The sequence below is a fragment of the Phaenicophaeus curvirostris genome, chromosome 7 (genome assembly GCF_032191515.1).
Source record: "Phaenicophaeus curvirostris isolate KB17595 chromosome 7, BPBGC_Pcur_1.0, whole genome shotgun sequence".
Lineage (NCBI taxonomy): Eukaryota > Metazoa > Chordata > Aves > Cuculiformes > Cuculidae > Phaenicophaeus > Phaenicophaeus curvirostris.
The window spans coordinates 19,707,566-19,728,851 of NC_091398.1; the positions used below are offsets into that span (position 1 = coordinate 19,707,566).

The following is a 21,286-nucleotide window of genomic DNA, read 5'->3' on the forward strand; positions in this document are numbered from 1 at the left end:
GACAGAGTAGCAACACACAGTCTTTGGGTCCTTCACTCTAGGCAATGGAGCCATTGAGTTGTGCAACTGAAGCTGGAACAAACCCACAGTCACAGGGCTGACAAAGCTTGTACGTCTCTGGCTGTGCAATTACTGTGAACAGCCAGCAGCCACCCTGCCAACTTTGCTGCTGCCAGATTTACCAGTTCCTGCTTTCCCTGGAGGCAAAGCTGACAGGAAGACACAAGCCTACACTGCTATGTGGGTTTTGTTGGTTTCTTCCCCCTAGGCAAGGATAATTTCAGATTTAATAAATGCACTCCAAGTGCAGACTGATACCTTGGTTAAAAGTGGCAAAAAGGAACTGTTGAAACTGGGAGCCCAAGCTGGCAAGCTTTAAAAAAAAAAAGAAAGTCGTATTTTCAGTGGATGACTGCTTAGTACTTCCTAGAAAAATCAGGCGTCTCAAGTCATTCCTTATACGAGATTCTTAAAATATCAAGGCATGAGTTGCCTTTGAAAATTGTTTCCCTTTATATCTGTGATATCAGTCTCATCCAAAAATCTTTAAAATATAATGCCCCTCTAGAAACAATTCTGGATAGTGTTTTCACTATTTCCTTCCACTCCGTATTTCTTACTGAACAGGTCTGCCTAAAACCAGCATATTTAAACCACATGGCTTTCTTTTCTTGCTGCTCCTCTGTTCCCAGGTTTCCAATTTCCTTTAAAATATTCAGGAATTTTTAAACTTCGTTGGTGTTAAAGTGAGGATAAACTTAAGACACAGATGAATGAAAAAGCATCACTCACCTATGTTTCAAAAGCAAGTATTCCCAGTAAACAAAGGCATCTGTGATGAGCAACCTTGTTAGAAAAATTATCTAGTAGACAAGCAAAAGCAGCTTGTTTGGTAAGGATTTTAACATTTGGAAGTAGTTATTTAAGACACTTAGTTACCACAGAGATTGTTCTTTAATAATTACTGACTTAAGATAATTACTAATTAACTTTTTAGTAAAATGCTTTGAACCCACTAGTGACTGTTTGTTTCAACTAGCACAGTTTGAACTGTATAAAAACTACCATTACAAACAGCATATGAAACAATGCACTACAGCTAATCTTCTCCACATATGAAGAAATTCTTAAGAATTCAAAGCAAATTTAATAACTCTGTCCATTTTGATGAGGAAGTTATGGTGTGAGCAGTATCTGACACTCCAGTGGCTCTGCAGCAGCTCTCCATCTGTATTCCTTGGCCCCACTAAACACATATCCCTCTTTCCTCAGGAGTAAGCCACCTAAAGATACCTCATGCTTTCTGTGGGCTAAAAAAAAAAAAAGTATGCATGTTAGCAACTCCTTTTGAGCAGCTGATATCCTCAATCTCACCCCTGCTTGACCTTCAGTAACTTGTTCATACACTGAGTACCTGATTTTCTAAACCTAATCCTGTTGAAAAGGGAACGTTACACAGAGCAGTATTTGAGAGGAGTGTGCTCCATCTTTTGGTTCATGCAGGCCACACAGCCTTTTATCAAGGCTGTAAGAGAGCCGTAAGTAGCAATCCTTTCCCAACACGTGACTGAATAAGTCAGTCACATGCCCAAACCGTGGCCAGAGATTACTCCATTTCAGTCATGTGAACCAAGCATTTATAATTGCCTAACAGAATAGAAACTGCATGAAAAAAGTAGCAAAGAGCAGACTGTCACAAAACCCCATCTAACCTAAACTTCATTCTTTGCCTCTGGGAACAATGCTGCCAGGAACCAGCCCAGACAGAACTTAGCCTGACAGTTAGGTATCCCTTTTTTTTACAAGATGCAGATCCCTTTCTCCCTCTCCTTGAAAAACAGCAACAGCCATCTGGACACTTACATATGAGGCTAGGAAGCGCTGATCTAGTATTTGCTGCAATTACAGAAAAGAAGCTCCAATAATTCTTATTCTGTGGCATTTGGTAGAGATGCTGATGCTTGGAAGTAGTTATTAAAGATACACAGTTACCACTAGAAAGTGCTCATCAGCAAATACTGACCTAGAACTTAAATGTTTGTCTACTTGTATAGTCAAAGACTCAGAGCACTTTTCTCCCCTTCCTTCAGTGGAGAGGGTAAAGACGGGGATACTAGGGGAATGGCATTTAAATCGGTGTTCATGTGGAAACAACACATTGATGATGGATTTTAGACTTCCAGATCCACTCTGTAGGAAAGCAACTCCTTGCTTAAGAAAAAGAAACCAAGAAGGGAAATCTCATTGCTCTTCTATAGCTATTCTCTGGTAACAGCAAATTCTAGATTTAGAGCACCTAAGTGCTACAATTTGCCTTGGGACTAATCTCTCTAAAGTAGTAGCTAACTTTCTGCTAAGTTTAAAGGAACAGTTATTGCTAGAACCTTGACTTGAGAGAAAGAGCATAATTTTCTTTCCTTATCAATCCTTCTCCCTCTCAAATACCGTCATAGGCAAAAGAAATAGATGCTAATACCTGGAAATAAAGCTATTAAGCCCAAAGGCTCTTTCCAGACAGTTTTATGTACAACAGGATGGTAGCAGAGTCAATTTAAAGAAGGCAACTCCCATAATCTACAAAATCTTTTACTGCAGAAACAGTCTTTTTCCCTTTCAATTTATTCTCATAGGGGCAGATTAATAGTGACAGTGGTTTGGCTCTAACTTATATTTTTACTCCATTCTCCCGGTTAAACAGTATATTGCAGTAATTTTACTATTATTACAGTATAATCGTTACAAAATACACTATTTAAAGTCCCAAGGGAAAAGATTAAGGAAGGTTTAACATTCATTTGGAATGTGTCACTGCTGTTCCTATCCACATTTTATAAATTAACTTATTCTTTACATGTTTTCAAGACAAGGAGAGCATCAAAGTTGGACCTTGAAGCAGATATTTCATATGCAATACTCACATACGTCCAAGAAAGATTATCTATTAACTACTGAAAGAAAATAGAAAATAACAATTTTTCACTTGCTATAAAATGACTACATTCTTGCCATCTCACCCCGTTGAGGCATTGCCTTTAACAGTGAGGTAAGTTAGTAGAAAAATAACTCTTGATTAAAAAAGAGAGACATTATGGTATAATCATGCAAACACTTAAAATAAGACAGTCTCAGCTATCTTCATGAAGAAATGTGTCTACTAGCAGGCAGCAACAATGTTAGCTGGGACTTGTCACTCAAAGAAACACTAACACACTATGCAAAACAGGGCAGGGGGCGGTGGTGTAGAAATCAAACACATTAAATTACCTTTGAATCAGCATCCCAACACTGGTGCATCAGTTCTGCAAAACTTCTGGGACAACTGCTTGGAATGGTTAATCTCTAAAGGAGAGAATGTACCAGTTACTGGAAGCATTTACCTTTAAGCTGCTATTAACAGATGTCCTACAAAAGCAATGCAATTAAAAGAAGTAAAATGCACTCTTCTCCCTTTTAAATGCAATATTAAAAACTGAGGATTGACATATTAAAAATAAACATAAAAATTACTAACATTAGCAAGATGTACAAATTGTTTAATAGACCTATAAAGAAGGAATGGAACAAATACACAAACGGAGTTAATTAAAGCTCGGAGACAAGGAAACAAAAACAAGGTGAACAACTTTTAATATCAGAACGTAATAGTTTGTGGAGGTTACTGCATGGTATTCTAAGATGCTTGTCAAGATAGGTATAACGTATAGCCTGCCTTAATTCCTCTCTCCCACACACATGATCCAGCTGTACAATACATAATCACTTTTGATATAACAAATGGCCGAAACACATTATATTAAGTGAGTTAAAAAGAGTTAAGTAAAGCTCTACATGACACAAGAGATGTTTCATGAGCCTGTGGTCAGAAGGATTAATGAGAACATGCAGATCTCGGAGAGCACTTGCAGAGCACAGTGAACTCGTATAAATATTTCCTGATGACCGAAGACGAGGATTTGCTGGTTATAGCCAGGGCCACTGACTACAGAGAATTAGTCTGAAGTTTGTGTTCCTTTGCTGAGACTTTTAAACCACGAAAACATTCCCCCAGTCAGTCTTACTTTTCATTTAAAGACTCTGCCTCCACATTGGAAAGCTTAAAAGCAAATCCATTCTCATTTACACATCCCCATAAACAAAAGCCTCTCCAGTTGAGATTAAATGTGTATCCCAACAACTTCACAGGTACAAGGAGATCTCTCTGCTCTCACTAGGGCAGTTAACTGATTTCAGATGTTTCATACTAAATTTTAAAAATGCACAGATAAAAAACCAGTGTCTCAGTGAAAACAGGTCCAAATATAAGAAGGATCAAGCTGGAAAAAGGTTTTTCTGTTCCGTAACAGGTAAGAACCAGGTATTACAGCCCTGTTCAGACCAACCAGACAGGAAGACCCTTTGATCTGTCCTATTCTTTGGCATTTCAGCAGCAAAGCAGAGTTAAGTTGTGTCAAGCTGTACCACTATATTACTCCAAGGTGACCTCCAAAGCCTTGCAAGCCACAGCAGCCAAAGTAAGAGTCAAGAAATTCTGCTGCACAAGCATTTCAACACTACAAAAACTGGAAACATGAGATACAGAGCCAGGGCACTGCAGGAGTATGATTATTAAAATAATGTAATACCTTAAGGTGTAAAGCTTTCTGGGCAAGAAATACACAGAAATTTGCACAATGCATAAACAAGTTGTACTGGTGCTTGGATCTGTGGCTGAGTCATTAGCCTAAAAATACACTGCCTAGTCTTGCTACAGCACTTGTCCGTAACCCTCACTGTTCCAGGAGGCGGAAAATCAGTTACAATCACCATTTACGTGTGTCTCTCTTGTAGAGAACATTATCTGTCATCTAAAGCAGATGCAGTAGGTTCCAAAAGTGTAGTATTATAATAAAGATGACATTTCTCAGTGGTAATTTATTATGAGATCATGCCTAGCATAGCCTTACCTCTCATGTTTTCCTTCGTGGATTAAAAAAAATATAAAATTATTTAGAAACCCTACCAGAAAAAAACCCACCATGAAATTATACAGAGAGTTGAAAAGACCCATACAGAATCATTAGGATCCCCTTCACCCATTGGGCTCGGAGTTTGCAAAGGGGAATTTTTCACCCTATGCAACTCTGCTTTGGCCTCAGTCCCATGCTCTTTTAACAAGAGACTTGCAGGGCAAAAAAATGAAGAACTGGCTCAACAGTGATTCTGTTCTGTTTTGAACAGGCACCATGCAATCCCATTGATGTCAACAGATTGAACTGAGAGCTGAACCCAACCCTCACACTTGCTTTAGGACACAGAAACTATGAAGAAAAGTAGCACAAGCTGACTTTTACAAGACTTACGCTGGGCATGTTGCCAAAGTCATGGCCAGAAAAAATAAAAACTATGTAAGCATGTGTTGATGCCCTCTAGGGTCCCTGCCCTGGCACACTTCCAAAGAAGATGGTAGCAACAGGCTCGTGGTACCTGGCAAACAAACAGCTGGCTCTGAACACGTCACCCCTTAGGTTTTCTTCAGCCATGAGTGAAACAGTCATCATGTCCACATTTTGTTCACACTGTGTTTTACACAGTTCCTTGCTCTGGAAAACTGTAGAGAAATGTGTGTTGTACCCTCTGGCATCTTTCAGTATATGACTACTTCTCTTCACAACATTCCCAATGCCACTCTGTACCCCTAACATAAACTGCACATGGTAGGCATAGGAAAGAAATACTATTGACAGAAGGCTTTATGGTTCTTCCTTCAAAGTGATGTATGAGCCTTCTAAACTAGGAGAGAGAGTCTAACTGTGCCTTGGGCTCTGATAAATGCTGCAGAAGACCAGAGTCTTAATCTTCACACTGTTATTGTAGGCTTGCCAACTAGTAGGTATATCACAGTATCACTCACTGGAATTAACCCAGTCCTCAAATAGAGGGGAAAAAAAAAGAAGAGAGAGGAAAAAAACACCAACAAAAAATATTAAACTAAGAGGAGGAAACCGAACTACTCTGCTTAACTCTGAAGCATTTTGAGAAACAGTTTATGTAGAATAATAGGAATCTGTATTGTACAGCCACTGTCTCACCATTGTAATGTTTCCCAAGCTTCCGCTGTGTCTAGATAGAGGAGGTTTCATCTTTGTGGAGGATTTCCATGCTTGTCTGTGTGTGGTACAGTCACAACTTTAAATGTTTTTTAAATGTAGTAACTGTCTTTGATATCAAGGGACTATGTGTTCAGATATACGCTCACATGTCCAACTAACTGAAAGCCTCAATTTGTAAGAAGAAGAAAAGCGAGGCTGGGGACACTGTACAAACGGTGTTTACTCCACTGAAGTGCTTTTGAAATGGAAAGACTCTGCGTGAGGAGGCTTGCAGCTATGCCACAGCCTTGCCGATACCAGTGAGGAGCTCATCTTCAATGTAGTGTTGAACGTAGGTGGCAAAACTGTAATTTCTCTCTTTTTTTAAAACTATTTTTTCTTCTTTTATTTTTGAAATTTTCATCTAAGCGGCAGTTTCTTGTACTATAGTGACTCCTGCTGGGAGAGTTAAGTTGAAGTAGCTGAAGGTCTCTTACAGATATATCAACTCCCGGCCAGTAAAAAGATGTCCTAAACGCAGGAGATGGAGTTAAACTGTTCCCCTACCTTGGACGCAATGGCTTCTTTCATCACTAAGAACAAACCCCTAGGTTTTACAATTGAGACTGAGAAACTAGTACAGTACTTGTACAATTTTTGATCTACAGCATCACGACGTGAAGCTGCAACAATTAGATGTAAAGGGTCCATTCATGAGGAATAACATCACTTTGACCCTTTGTGTTAGCTCCTACTGCTAATCTTTCCATACGCGTGAACTTACTTTCAATTTGAAGAAGATGAAAAAGTCTTTTGCAAAACCCCAATACTGTTTTCTGATCTATGTACCTGAATGTAGAAACGTAGTCTTACCTCGTTTTTTTCCACTACAAGCCAAGCTACTTGTAATCCTTCCAAGCCTTTAAAGGGGACCTCCCTTGTTAGCATCTCCCAGAGAACCTGGAACAGAAAAAAAGAAAAGAATTTTTATTTCTGTACTTTGTATTTTAAATACATTATTAAACCTTGATACAGCACTATTCTGTATCCAATTATCAGGCAACCAGTTTCCATTTGCAGGAACTTCGACCAGTGTTTGTGTGCAAGATCCTCTCACTAAATTAATTTGAATGTTTCTGTTTTTTGCTCTACAGAAAAGCCCAGATGAAAAACTGGGTTGTATGGGGACTAATGCCTGCAATCTTGTAAGAGCCATTGAAAATGTTTTTTAGTTCCTTCGTACGTTTTAAAGTTCACATTTGGCACATATGGCAGTTGAGACTTGGGAAGACAATGAACTACTCCTCTCCTTCTCGGCCCTAACTAGGCATATCTTCTCTTTGTAGTCATTTCACATTTGAAAATATATTTGTATGATTGCAACTAGTTCTTCTCAGTAGTCAGAATATGATCCAAAAGGTATTTTTGCTCCTATGATATGACTATGAAAAAACTAAATATAATTTTGCAAGCAAAACTGTAATTATTTATCTGCAAGTATGTGATTATGTTAAACTAAACAATACACAGCATACAGAAAATTACTGCTCTCCTCTATACCATATAGATGCAGTGTCCTTAGATATAGAAAGATCTCCTAATTGTGCATGCTGTTAGCATTTTGGTAACACAGTACCCAAGAATCTAAGCTACTCTGTAGAAAAGAGTTTGGCATCATCAAAAAGGTTTCAAATCAATTAATCCAACTTTTTTTTTCTGCCATTAGGACTAAATACTGGAGTTTAACCAAATTAACAGGCACTTTGTACCTTCACCTGTATATGTCTCTTTCTTCCTTTTCTCTTTTTTAATCAGAACTTTCATGAATGTATCTTGTTACAAATATACAGACTTTTTCATCTGTTCATATACCAAGCATATTAACAAAAAAAGATATCATTTAGATAGGATCTGACCAAACGCATTAAGATCCTTATGCAAGTGTCTATATCCTCACCGTCTGGGTTAGTAGCCAGGTTATTACAGCTCCATAATTCTGAATGGATTCTGGCCAGCTATGAAGGTAATTAGAAAGAAAAATCAACAATATTGGCAGATGCCGCCCAAGTAGAAAAAAATGCATTGAAGCAGAGTTGGGCCTTTAATCAGGTGAACAGGGTACTCCATCTAAAGACCTATTTGAATAATTCTGCTTGAGTCAGAAGACTGGTTAGTAAAGGTAAGGGCATCTTGGAAAAATAATTAAAAGGACAGTTTTCCTGAAAATAAGAAATATACGGGGAAAGCTATCAGAGGTATTCAACTCTCCTATTTGCCTCAGTTCATTCCTTTTACAAAAAAAAAAAAAAAAGCACCTCCATTTGTAATTCCAATTATCACCTCTCTGGGGGTAGAGGAGGAAATTTAACTGTGAGAGAAGGAAAGAATTCAGCAGTCCCATGTACTTCAGACAGAAAAAAAAAAGCAGCGTACAGCCAGTTAAGACAAAACCAAATCAAACTTGCAGTTGAGGATCCATGCAGAACCACCTCATCTGTACAGCTGTACCAAGAAACCAGAGAGAAGAAACTCAAGTTTGCACATCAGGTAGAGAAGTCTCTAAATATATCTTCCAAGTAAAGAACATAGTGAAATACATGTTAAAAGCCTCCAAGAGCTTTGAGCTGAAAAAGCCTACTGCTCTTTCAGAAAAAGCCTACCTTTCTTTCAGAAGACTGTAAATTGTAAGAGTTGTCTTGTTTCATTCGTGCACATCAGTTTGTGCACAACATTTTGCACTGAATTCCTTTATGACACCTTTAGTGTTTACTTCCACTCACTGTACAGATCACTGCCTTCCTAAACCAACAGTGCAAGCTTAAAACACTTCAGAATTGCACATAGTTGAAAGAAAAACAGCAATCTGATACAATATGAAGAATTTTTCTTAATACCTTATCTTTCCCTAACAGCAGAAGAAAGTAGAAGATATTAAGACAGGATGTCAGAAATCCTTGTATTTAATTACACAGGTTTAGAAAATGTTCAAACAATGATGCAAATTCCATCTTCAGGCCAATGGTGTAGATAAAGTCTTTCCTTCCAATGGTGACACATCTCTATCTTCAGTTTTATAGGAGCTTCAACCTCATCTCATCAAGTAGCTTCCTTGAATCATCACATAAGGCAAATGATTGCGTTATTAGACTTTTAAAAAGTAGCAAATGGGTATCTCCTGCACCACCATTTGTCTCTTCCTGTCCCCAGGGTCATTCAGATGCAGAAAATGCACCTCAACCTGACTTACCCCAGCCTTTTTATTGTGGGATACACTCAGTTCATTTTCAGAACTGGCTCCCCAGCCCACCTCATATGCAAATTAATCTGTCTTCCACTTCTGGTGTAATTTAATTGAGACTGACATGGTTCACTTCTCCCATCTCTGATAGTGAGGCTCACCTGCTTCCATGACCACATCATATGTGTGACGACAGAGAGCAGGTGCTTACAGAGTAACAGCCAAGCTAGACAGAGTGATGGTAAACAAAGCAAGATCATTTAATGGCCTCAGAAGATGCTGAGCTCTTCTTTGCATACAGAGAAACAGAAAAGAGAGACAAATGTATGAATGTACATGCTAATCGTGAAGCTGAGAATAAGAATTATATGGTATCCAGAAAAACTTCACATACTTCTGTTAGCTCAGCTGTTCGCTTCGATTCTTATCCTGTCAACTATGTGACAACCACCAAAAGGGAAAAAAAAAAAAGACAAAAGAACAAAACACCCTACATTCTCACTCCAATGCAAAGGCAAACAAGACTCAAAGTGCCATATAGGATAGGGAACATAGAAATCAGTGATCTGAGAAGAAGCAAACATCTTCACTGATAAAAAAGAGATGCTTTCACTTGGTAGGAAAGTGTTCACAGATGAGCATGAGGAGCCACAATTAGCAAAAATATAGCATAAACATAATGGGTTGCATTCTCAGAAGTACTGCCCTTAGGCATGAAAATGAGGTCAGTCTTCCCTGCATTGATCCAAGTGGAAGTTAAAGATCTCATAATTCTTTTCAGAAAGAGTAAGGGATAACCCCTGGAGCTGGCCAACATTCCCTCTATAAATAACATTATGTTCTCATAGCTAAAGCAATGCATGAACTATTGCTAGGAGTATAACAGCTGCTACGTTTAACAGCAGTCTCTATGCTACCAATAGCCAATTAATGGTTTTACTTTTTTGTTCCTGTAAGCATTAAAATAATTCAGCTACACCACATAATCTTTCCATAATTAAACACATTTATATTGATACACAAACACACATTGCAGTGCAGTACAAACAATCCTGCCAGGCTAACGTATTCTGAGCATATATCTTTATAATTTCAAAACAGCTTTTAGAGTGAAAACTGTCATTCCACGTAGATTTTCTCATGTGGAAGAGAAGCAATGAATAATTTTTAAGCAACACACACAATGGCATGAGACAGTGTTACTAATGGGAGTGAATTTCTGCGTAGATCACTTGTAACACTTGGTATCTGTTGTTTAGAGTCTGGATTTGGAAACTAATTAGAAAAAAAGAATCACAGCATGGCTGAAGGGAAGTGCAAGATCTGTGTTGTAATAAATCTCTCTGGACCTCAGCATTTCATGGCAGTTTTATAAATTATTTACTATATATCTCAAAGAAAATATATAGATTGTTTAACCATCCATGAAGAGCAGGACAAACTAATCTGAATGTTAGCTATAAACATGCATGCAACTGTTCGCAAAGAGGAAAATCCATTTCAGCTGAGGAGCAACTCAGACCTACAAGGTTGCAGAAAGACTGACAATTCATGGAGAAAGCTCTCACACACCTTAAGCAGAACATTTAAAATCACAGACTGGTTTGTAGAAAGAAAAGGCAGTTGGGAAAAAAACAGCAGAAAAGAAATTGAAGAAAGCCATAGGGAAGGCAACAAATATTGCAAACAGAATATCTATTCCTAGCATCTTACTAGTTTACATTTGAAAGGATTCTGTTCTTTGTTAACAAGACTTTAACTGAAGAAAAGCAGATTTGCCTGTAGCATAAAAGCTGCTGGCAAGTGTTACACTTTGAAAAGGGATTCTTTAAATTTTGTTTTTATAGATGATAATCATTTGAAGAGACAAAAATACCCATTCTAAGATTTGTCGTTTTCAGTCTCCTAGCTAGTTCTCTGATAGTCTAACACTTAATAGGGAGATTCCAACTTTAAATGTTATATTTGGACAATTTCTTGCTGGTATAACCCCATTATGTCAGTAATTTCATCAACAGAGAACCTGGGCCGCTGCCATTCTTCGTTTCTACCCTTGTATCTCCTCTGAAAATGATGCTGTTCCAGGACTGGAGTTATAAAAAGACAAATTCATTCCTAAATGCTTATGAGTTCATAAGTTTTTACCCACAGTAGGACACATGAGCTCAAAACCAATATATTAAAAAATGTGGGTCAATAATATTAGGCATACTAAAGTAGAACTATACATCCATAACTACATCAAAATAATCTGATAACACTGAACTGTTTTCATACTAAGGTTAGCTGACATTTTACCTCAACCGAGCACAGACCTGTCAAAGGAGCTTTAGTTTTCAGATGAGGAGAAATAAACTCTGTGCAACATACTGTTCCCAAGGTTCTGGCAATACTTGACATGATATTAAACAGTTTCTTACCTTCTCCTACTTCTAGAATGTTACTTAAAGTCAATTCACATCAAGATAACTACATGAGCAGTTTGAGCTGTAAGACCATGTTTGGAATTTCTCCTCTAACATTTTTGCTTTGTTTTGAAACTGGAATGTTTCCCTTCAGTGGATAATATGCAATTGGTCCAGTAACAGTTTATATTAACATTTACATTTGTTAGCTTGTGTTCTATTACTGTTTGTGACCTTGTTCAGTTAAGTAAGCAAGGATTTTTTAATCTGTCAATACAGGCTTTTTCTCTCTCCTTGCAAACCTTCAACCTTTCATTTATAAATGACACCACATCATCTCTCATATTTTTTTTCTCTATAAACAACTGTTTGACAAAAACTTTAAGTCATCTTCCATTGGTACATCAACTTAGCTATGCATAGCCAAAGGTGCTAGCTTAAAACTGTAGTGCTTCCCTCATATATATCTCCTCCCATCCCTCAAAGAGAGAGGGGCAATACTTGACAAGTACTGAAAGAACTCATTCTGCCACCATTGAATCCAAACACAAAAATGGTTAATGCATACATATGCATGGAAACTACAACCTCACTTCCTCTCTTTCCCCTCCTGAAAGTATTTATGGGTGTTCTCTGTCAGAGAAAGGCTATGGGGTTATGCACACAATTGGTCAGACTAGTAGGGATATTTCTAGTCTATTTGGTATTGCAGAGCAAAGCCAAATCAGAGTTTGGACAGAGTGAAATAATTCACGTTACTGTACCCCCAAACCTGACATTCTGATGAACTGATTGTCCCCCCTTCAGAAAAATGGCAAAGCCATGCTGGCCTTCTCTGTGTTTTCAGATGGAGCATCTGCCTCCACAAAAAGCAGTCTTTTTTCTCACATCTAATGATAGCAGTGTCTTTTAAGCATGGAGAAGTGGCTTACTTTTCAATATAAAATCGGTTTATGTAAAGTGGAATCCTAGTTGGTTCGGTTCATCCTGTTATACACCTATTGCAACACAACCTTTTCCTCTTCTGTTCCATTAAAAAACACAAGCAGAGATCCATGATTGTTAGGTGGCTCCTGCAAGCCTTCAGACATATGCTGAATACTTGTGGTAAAGCACATGCTTCCCACACTGACACGCTGATAATCTAATCAGATAAGGATCCCACTAAACATGCAACACACCGTTCTTTCTATCATTTTCAAGCATGTAATTAAAAATTATGGGTCAGTCGTGGAAAAGTGTGATTTTATTTTGTTGTTGTCGTCCTTATTTTGTTCTTGCATTGCATGAATTCTGTCATACTAGAGATCTGCTACTACGCATAAGGAAATGAGAGGCACTCACCACTCCGTATGAGTACGTGTCACAGGTTTCAGACACTGGGAGACTTTGGATAACTTCTGGGGCCATCCACGGAAAAGTGCCCACTAATGACATATGTGTTGTATGTGAGTGGAATCTCGAGGCACCAAAATCACAGATCTGGCAAAAATACATAAGAAATAAATAGATATTAGAGCTTCATTCGTTAGGCATTAGAACACCAAGTCAAGCAGTAGCATCTCTCTACAAGCAATTGAAGTGTTCATACCTTTAGCACACCATCAGCAGCTATAACAACTGAAAATGAAAAAACAATAGGTTACAAGAACGCTATTGAAAGTAAACCAAATACATTTTCACAACAAAAGACTGTGTATTTTATCAAAAAAAATAATTCTAAAGTGCGCCAGCACCTGAACATGCACACATGCATAACTGTCCTGGTTTCTCTGAGAAGCTTTAGAGAACATCTGGTGAATACCTATAAGCCTCCAAACAAGTGCAAAACCTTTCAGGCCTTACTGTGTTTAAAGACAGCAACACAACTAGAGATAAAACACAGATAAACTCCATTCCCCTCAATGTAGTTAGGCTTAACAAGAGGCTCCCTGAAGGACTCATTAATAAAGGGAACAAACTTAAAATTGAGGCGAGATCTAGACTTTCTTGGCTATTATCTCCCCATGTGCATTATTAAAATCTGTGTCACTCCTATCCCACTATCAGTAGTAAAAGTTTCAGTTACAAGGCAATGTTCAGCAAATTTCATAAAAGGTCATCAACTCCCGGGCACAGACTAACCAGAGCAGCTCTGCATTGAGTGCATGTTACTCAAAAGCAGGAATATATGTCAAACCTCAAAACAGTCCACAATAAAGACAAAATTTTCACATAAGAAATGACAGGCCTTATCCAATCTATTGTTTCTGACATCTGCCAGCCTTTCCTGGAACTCAACCTCTCCAAAAAGAAAAAGAAAGTGAGGAGTGTCCAGTCAATGTCTGACAGCTGATAAGAAGGGTACAATCATGGTCAGCAAGACGCACTTCACAGAGTGCCCCACAGTGCTCTTAAGATGCCAGGGACTGTAACAAAGCTCGGACAAGCTCAGGATGGGGAGGAGGAAACAGGCTATTCTGCACCTCAACAACTCCTAGTGCAGCTTGATGACAGCCAAGACATTAGTTAGTTCTGCACATTCATGTTGCTCAAGTATAGATTTAAACACTACATTAACAGGTAACAGGAAATGCAGAGCGCTTCAGTGTTTTGGTACTTTACCATTCCTGGACTTTAGATCCCTGTGGATTACTTTGACTGGAGCTTCCATGTGTAAATAGTGCATTCCTAAACAAAACAAAGGAAAGATCTAGTTAGGCAGGCTAAGTGTGCCCATCACCTACCAGTGGTCATATTTGGTTCCCATTAATTGTCCTCATTAGGAGGTGGCATACCTGTATGCCATAATGATATGCTGTAGAGAAGCAAAGCTTCTCATAATCTAATTTGAGTAAAAAACACCAAGTAAAGCTCACATATCTCTGAGAGCATCTATGTGGGTATGTTAATCTCTTTAACATCTTATTCAGTTATTTTTTAAGGTGTTGTCTATACAAGGAAGCCAAGTTATGAATTTCCTGTTCATGCACTAGTTTACACTGATTCTGTGCAGACACAGAAAACAAAGGACAAACCAGCTTATTCTGCAGAAGAATTTCACTATGTTTGCTGAGAATAAGCCCTTAGCTTCCTTAGATGTCCTAATTTAAATTAAACGTAAGGATAATTATGCACTTTACCTCATAATTGCTCTACATCATCAAAATTATCCTCTTGGGACTTAGGGGCAAATCAGAAGTAAAACTGGCTCATAGAAGCCACTTTCCCTCCAGAAATTAACTTGGATTCAAAACAACCAAGGAACACATAAAAATGCACAGCAAATGGGGTTTGCTTTTTTAATACTTGTTTTTTGTGGTTGTTTTTTTTTCACAATTTGAATAAGAAAGTATAGGACGGTCTTCCTGACTTCCTAGGGAAAGGATCTCCAGCTGTACACTTTGCTGGCTCTGTAGGATACTAATGCAGCGCTCATCTTGCTTACCTTTAGCTATGTCAGTTGCCCAGGTCATGATGTGATCCATATCCATCTCTTCACTTTTGTTACTATTAATGTAATCAAACAGTGAGCCAGCAGAAGCATACTCTGTTAAAAAATGACAACCAACAAACTCACACAACATTTTAAAACATTGCACCTAAGCTGAGCGATCTAATGGAAACTCTGCCAGTTCCAGAAAATCATATACAACAACAGGCTTTAAAATAAAAACACATTTGGGCATCTGGCATCAAGAAAGCTCAGGCAAAGTAGTTCAAATTCCAGAGTAAAAGGTTCTGGATACATCTAGGACTTCCTTCTTAATTTCTCTCATCTACACCTACAGAAACCCACAGCAGGATGCTATGCGTACAAACAAGGGCTTTTCTGGTCTCTTGGTATTTGCAAGTGTGGCAGATGGAATCCAGTCCAACTGTTGAAACATGTGGGGCTGAGAGCTGGAATAACAAGTTAGTTACACCTACACATATTTAGGCGTGAAACTGGAGACAATTGAAACCTTCACAGTGCTGCTTTTATATGACTTGACATTCTTACATATTTAAACAGTGATTTGGCCACTCCTGATTAGAAGAGCAGTTATTGGATAAGTTTGATGGTATCAGATCCTTCTTCTTGTTTCCAAAGACAGTGGATATTCCCCACTACTGAGTGGCAGTTCATATAAATGACGACCCCTAACAAATGATTTATTTTTTTTAATGTAAAACCAGATATTAAGTAAATAATGCTCTGTAACAAAGAAAGGGTTTCCAAAGAGAAAGGTAAATTAAAATTTTCTTTTCCTATTTCCCAACAGAGGAACAGGGTAATAGATGAAATAATTTGTTTCATGAAAATATGGAAGAATGAAACCAGATCTACCTTAAGGTAAGCAGGCCACATTTCCATGTGCTGCAGGTCACGTTCAGCAGTCTGAAGGTGGTAGCTCCTCTGCTTAGCATTTATTAAATATGCCAGTATACTAAATAAGCATAAGGCTTGTTTCATTGAAAACACAATGGGAGGTTCGTGAGTCAAAGCAACTGCAACGTTTCCTTCTATCCGGTTGCAAGATAGAGTGGGCAGATGCTACCCACTGTAGCCCAGGTAGCACAAAGACCAGGGGGATGCAAGGAGCAACTTCAAGCATTGCGTTCCTCTCTCCCAAGGCTATTCAGTGTGCTTCTTGAGTAGCCTGAAGAATTTAAAACCTACTCCCCAAATCTTCATACCTAAGGTGCAAACCAGCTGGTATCCAACTAAAATGCTTAATTTCAGCCACGTCAAAGCAGCCACAAAATCACTCCCTAAGACTACATCAAATATATCCAAACTGTCGTTAGAAATAATATCAATGAAGGAATAATACATGATAAGCTAGAATAAAAAATAAACATTATTCCTTATTAAGGAAATCAAAATCACCAAGAGGCTGCTGCGGGGGGAATGAAAACTCTGGGAGAAGACAGAATCTGCAGGCTAGAACATGGTAGGATATATGAGAAGTTTCCAGCACAAAATGAAAGAAAAGAGATTGAAAACAGCAAGTCCCTTCAAAGTAAACACTCAAGTCGTAAGTTAGTTTGGGGTCATTACTGCAGGACCTGCTGCTGAAAGGAGCCTCTGCAGAAGAGAGGTGTTGCTTCTGATGTCACTGAAAGAGGAGTAAAGTTGCTGACTTGCACAGTTCCTTGATTAAAACATAAGCTTTTTTTACCCATGATGTCATCATCTGTCTTATAAATGGATTCTTCAGGAATAGGTTGGCTGCATGCTTTGCGTGCATTTACAATGCATAATTTGATCCACCAGGGTCAAGGACAACTCTGCTCCCTGAGCCCTTTGCCATCCAGTGGGAATGAGGGCAAGCAAGCTTCATTCAACAAAGATCAATCCTTTAGTAATTCTTCTACGTATTTACTATGCCACAGGATTTTACCAGTAGCTTATCAATTTGGAAATCACATTGCGAGGATAGTCTTCTGTCAATGATGGAAAAGAGGTACTTGCTTTTGAAAGAAAAGCTCCGAATGCCTGACTGGACCCACCCTCCGATGGGCTATGGGAAACATCATATGAATCTGTGCAGATGGGAGAGCACAAGCTCCGAGATCCTTTTGGGAGGAGGCAGCTGTGGTCAAAAAACAGATCTGAAAGCTAGACATTGAGACCACTGCTGACAGAGAGAGCCGGTGACATATAGAATGCTGTGATCCATGTTTGCAGCTCACCAGGCAGGATGATCAGTTATAGGACTGACACACATCCCAGCAGGGAAACATGTTTTGACTGCCAACGTAGCCTTTTCCAGAGAACTCTGACAATCCCACAGAAGGTGTTACGTGCAGCTAATGCTCAGTACATGCCAAGGCTTGGATGGATGCCGTATCTCCATCATTCTGAAGAAACATTAGTTCCTCAGGATTTCTTCTTGTTTGGGATTTTCACTCACAAGAAATGGATCTCTGACTATACACAGTATTAAGTCTGTAACAACGAAGGTCATCCAGAAGTTCATGGAGTAAAAATCCCTCTAAAACATATTTCAAGCATAATTAACATTTCTTTTCTCAGTAGCCTTTCTTTTCTTTGAAAACAGTGTGGGGAAATGCAGCCTTGCTTCCCTTCCAACCCATGGGCCTCCAGACTCCTTGTAAGTTGCAGGGAGGACCAATGCAGTTTGCCAAAAATGCTTTTTTCTTTAGCCAGGGTGGAATCAGAGCTCCACAAGTAACAAAGTGGTTTAACTACACAGCTTAGTCTTTCTCACAGATTACATTAGAGTCCCCATTCCCAATGACACAATGAACTACTTTAGCTGCCGTCTGTCCTGTGACTGTCAAGCAGGTCAAAAGTTCTCTGAACACTGACATTTTGAGATCAAACTGAGGACTTTCTAATCCAGGTATCGTCCAGAGTTGTTGACTACACATTTCCTTCGTTACTCTTCTTGCTCGCTTACATTTATTACAATTGCGTTGTAAATTATGGTAAAATTACACTACTGGATTTATTAGCTTTTCATTATTTTTATTGCTTCAAGAAGGTATGCAAGTTCCTGTCTATATGCCATCACCAGAGCATCCTCTGAGTGGTGCAGACTGTGGTCACCCCATGCACCACTGGTGTACTGGTGGCAACACTGTGACCTCCAGTGGGTTGATGCTCCTGGAAGTAAAGCTCCCCATGCTCTGAACAATGCTGTATCTCAGATGTGCTCCCACCACATTACACTGCCATCTACCGCAATAACTGGCCGTCTAAGAGATGAATATAAAAATCGCTGAATTTTCAAAGGTTCTATCCACCATCTGAGAACCAACAAAAAAACCAGTTTCAAACTGGAACTAGACTGTGCCACATGCAAAGACTACTCTTGGCATCAAACTCTTTGAAATGCTACAGGCACGCCCAGACGTGCCTCCTGATCAACGTTTTCATAGTTTTTACCTCTAGCATTTTTTACTTCTAGCACTGTTCTACCAAGCTGCAGATTTCTTTGTTTTGGGTTCGTTTTCTACTATCTTACTAGTTTCTCCCATGCAGGAATGGGAGAAATTACATTACCTATAATTTTTTATCAGAATCAACTACCAAGACAAGGGAAGGAATCTTAAAGTGGTGACAGAGAAACACCCCAAACCATAACCTACACAGAATTCTAGAATGAAGGCAACCTAGGTTCCAGTGAAAAATTGGAGTTGTCTTATTGTGTCTGATAAACTCTTGACTCTGTTTCAAGCTCTACCAACGGCTGGGAAGTTCCCAATGCAGATCCTCCCATTTTCAATACCAGCATAATTTGCTCCGAGCAGACTCTCAACCTTCCCTTTTCACAGAACTCGCCAGAACTTTGTACCATGAAAACCTCTATTTCTGTCAGACAGCAGATCAAATGGAAAAAGCAAGTCACAAAACTGGGTGAAACAATCAAGAAAAAGGTGAAAAATCCTTACCTGTAACTATGCCATAATTCGGAGGTTCAATGACAGCTCCATAGAACTGAATGATGTTTTTGTGACTGAGCACACTGAGTATTTCTGCCTGTTGAAAACAAACAAACAAGTCAGAAAATTATGAATTTACTATAAAAGTTTATTCTATACCAAAGCAGGTATATGCATATGTATAACATATATACAAACACACAGGTATCCAGGGAAGACTGTCCACAAATGCTTGGCATTTGAAAACCTCATCAGGGAGTTTGGCAGATGAATGCTCAGTATGTTTGGGGAAAAGAAAAAAAAAAATCAGTCTATTCTTTCATGGCCAAGGCACAGATGTAGATGCTAAGTCTCTGGAAAAACTGAAGGCCTTGGAAAACTTTGCTCAAATAAAGATCTGGAATTTCTGGCACAGTTGCAGCAGTCCTATCCAGAATTCGTGTTTATGCACAAAGTACTATGGGTTCAGTGAGTCCAGCACTTAAGGCTATTAGAGCATACCGTGCACACACAGCTTCATCCAATGTTTACTGGAAACATGGAATTTCCAGACATGCACTCTGGAGTCTGATTAAATGCACACAACAAGCATGTTTGAGATTGCCAAATAGCCAGCACTGCAATTGAAACTACTCCTGAAAGCAAGATGCAGATGTTTGGAAACTCTGGACGAATATACAAAACCTTCAAACTCCACCCGAACAATGCTTCTAGGCTTGTGAGACACCACGAGAGAACTGAGAACATAATCACAGAAATGAAGACATACAGTCCCTGTGGTTTCTATGAGAAAAGAAGGTCAGATATCTCCTACAAGGTCTCTCAACAGTTTCACCTCTGTAGTATATTAAAATAAATATTCAAGAGATTTTCGATACATTTTTACGCAAACATATGTATTATGCAAATACATATATGTATACTATTATATATTTATCTCTACAGCAATGCATTACTTTAAAGACTTTGATACTATGTCAACTCTATACCAGTCAAGAGCATCTAACAAGAACAAGATCACAATTAATTCATCTGAATTTATCAGAAGCACGTGACTGACAGATCCCTTCTCAGGGTTGCCAATTAAATTATTTTGCAGCCTTGAAGACTGTAGCAGCTTTGATGTGGAATGCCATGGTACATCAGCTAGTACTACTGTAACAAATGTATACAGGCAGCAAACCAGTATTTTTTGGCCTATGTTTCAGAGCTGGTACCATGATACATGTGCATAAACTGCATTATTACAGGTAAAGGCATCAAATGGGTTAATTTTTGCTGTTGTTGTTTAAAGCCTTTTCTGAGTAACTTTACCTTTATCTGAGACCTTCATCTTTAGCATGCACTGACATTATACATATTCAATTAAATCTTTAACTGTATCTTTGCACTTATCCTGCTCAGCAAAGGAAGTGGTGCTACTGTGAAGCGAATAATCTTTTCTCACAATACCAGAAAAGTAATTTTTTTTTAATATATGCTATTTTCAGCAAATCAGGTTGCAGACTGGCTCACCTGCAAGTCCACAAAATCATTTAATTGGCACCTATCTAAGCGAATGTGGAAAGATTCACTTGCAAGTAAACAGCAACAGTCCAACAGCCAGTCAAGGGATCAGAAAAGAGATCTGTCAGATCAGCAATGGATCTGTCAGCAGAAGGAGCTCTGCCCTCCACCTGCAGCCCCACCAGCCTCCCAAAGGCAGCAGTGCCCCTTTCACAAGCTTTATCTCCAACCTCCTTCAGCAGCCCAGAGGATGCAGATGACAGCCTAGTCGTTCTAAACTTCATCTCCCTGGGCTAGCAAATCCAACACCCGTATACTTCAAAAGCTTTTGTATTAACTTTATCTTCTTTAGGAAATATTAAATTGGGGAATGACCTCTAATTCCCATCAGCATTACTAACAGATAACCAGGAGACCTAATACTCTTAGACTGCCTACCTGAATACTGTTAGAAATTATACAGAAATAGCAGGTTACAAACAACATTATACAAGCTATCCACCATCCTTTCTTGAACACCTTGGTCTAGAGGAGTGGAATAAAACTATCTTCTTGTACAGTAGTTAAAAAATCCATGTCTTCACCACCTGCTGGTGCTGACAATACAAGCACCTCAACAGGTCATTAGAACTGAATTGACTGGTCTCACATTTAACTTTCCCATGGCATGATGTATTTAGGTCCTGAAAACAGAA

General features: G+C 38.8%; 1 protein-coding gene across 7 annotated transcripts in view; it reads right to left on the reverse strand.

Moving 5' to 3' along the window:
* Positions 1 to 21,286, reverse strand: part of MAP3K20 (mitogen-activated protein kinase kinase kinase 20) — an 89,319-nt gene that overhangs the window by 40,517 nt on the left and 27,516 nt on the right. For all 7 annotated transcript variants that reach the window (XM_069861108.1, XM_069861110.1, XM_069861109.1 and 4 more), the window contains 7 exons: positions 19,095 to 19,182; positions 15,139 to 15,240; positions 14,316 to 14,381; positions 13,303 to 13,331; positions 13,056 to 13,193; positions 6,942 to 7,028; positions 3,265 to 3,339 (listed from right to left, as the gene is read on the reverse strand). In XM_069861108.1, coding sequence (XP_069717209.1) covers positions 3,265 to 3,339; positions 6,942 to 7,028; positions 13,056 to 13,193; positions 13,303 to 13,331; positions 14,316 to 14,381; positions 15,139 to 15,240; positions 19,095 to 19,182 — 585 coding nt within the window. The remainder of the gene's footprint in view (positions 1 to 3,264; positions 3,340 to 6,941; positions 7,029 to 13,055; positions 13,194 to 13,302; positions 13,332 to 14,315; positions 14,382 to 15,138; positions 15,241 to 19,094; positions 19,183 to 21,286) is intronic.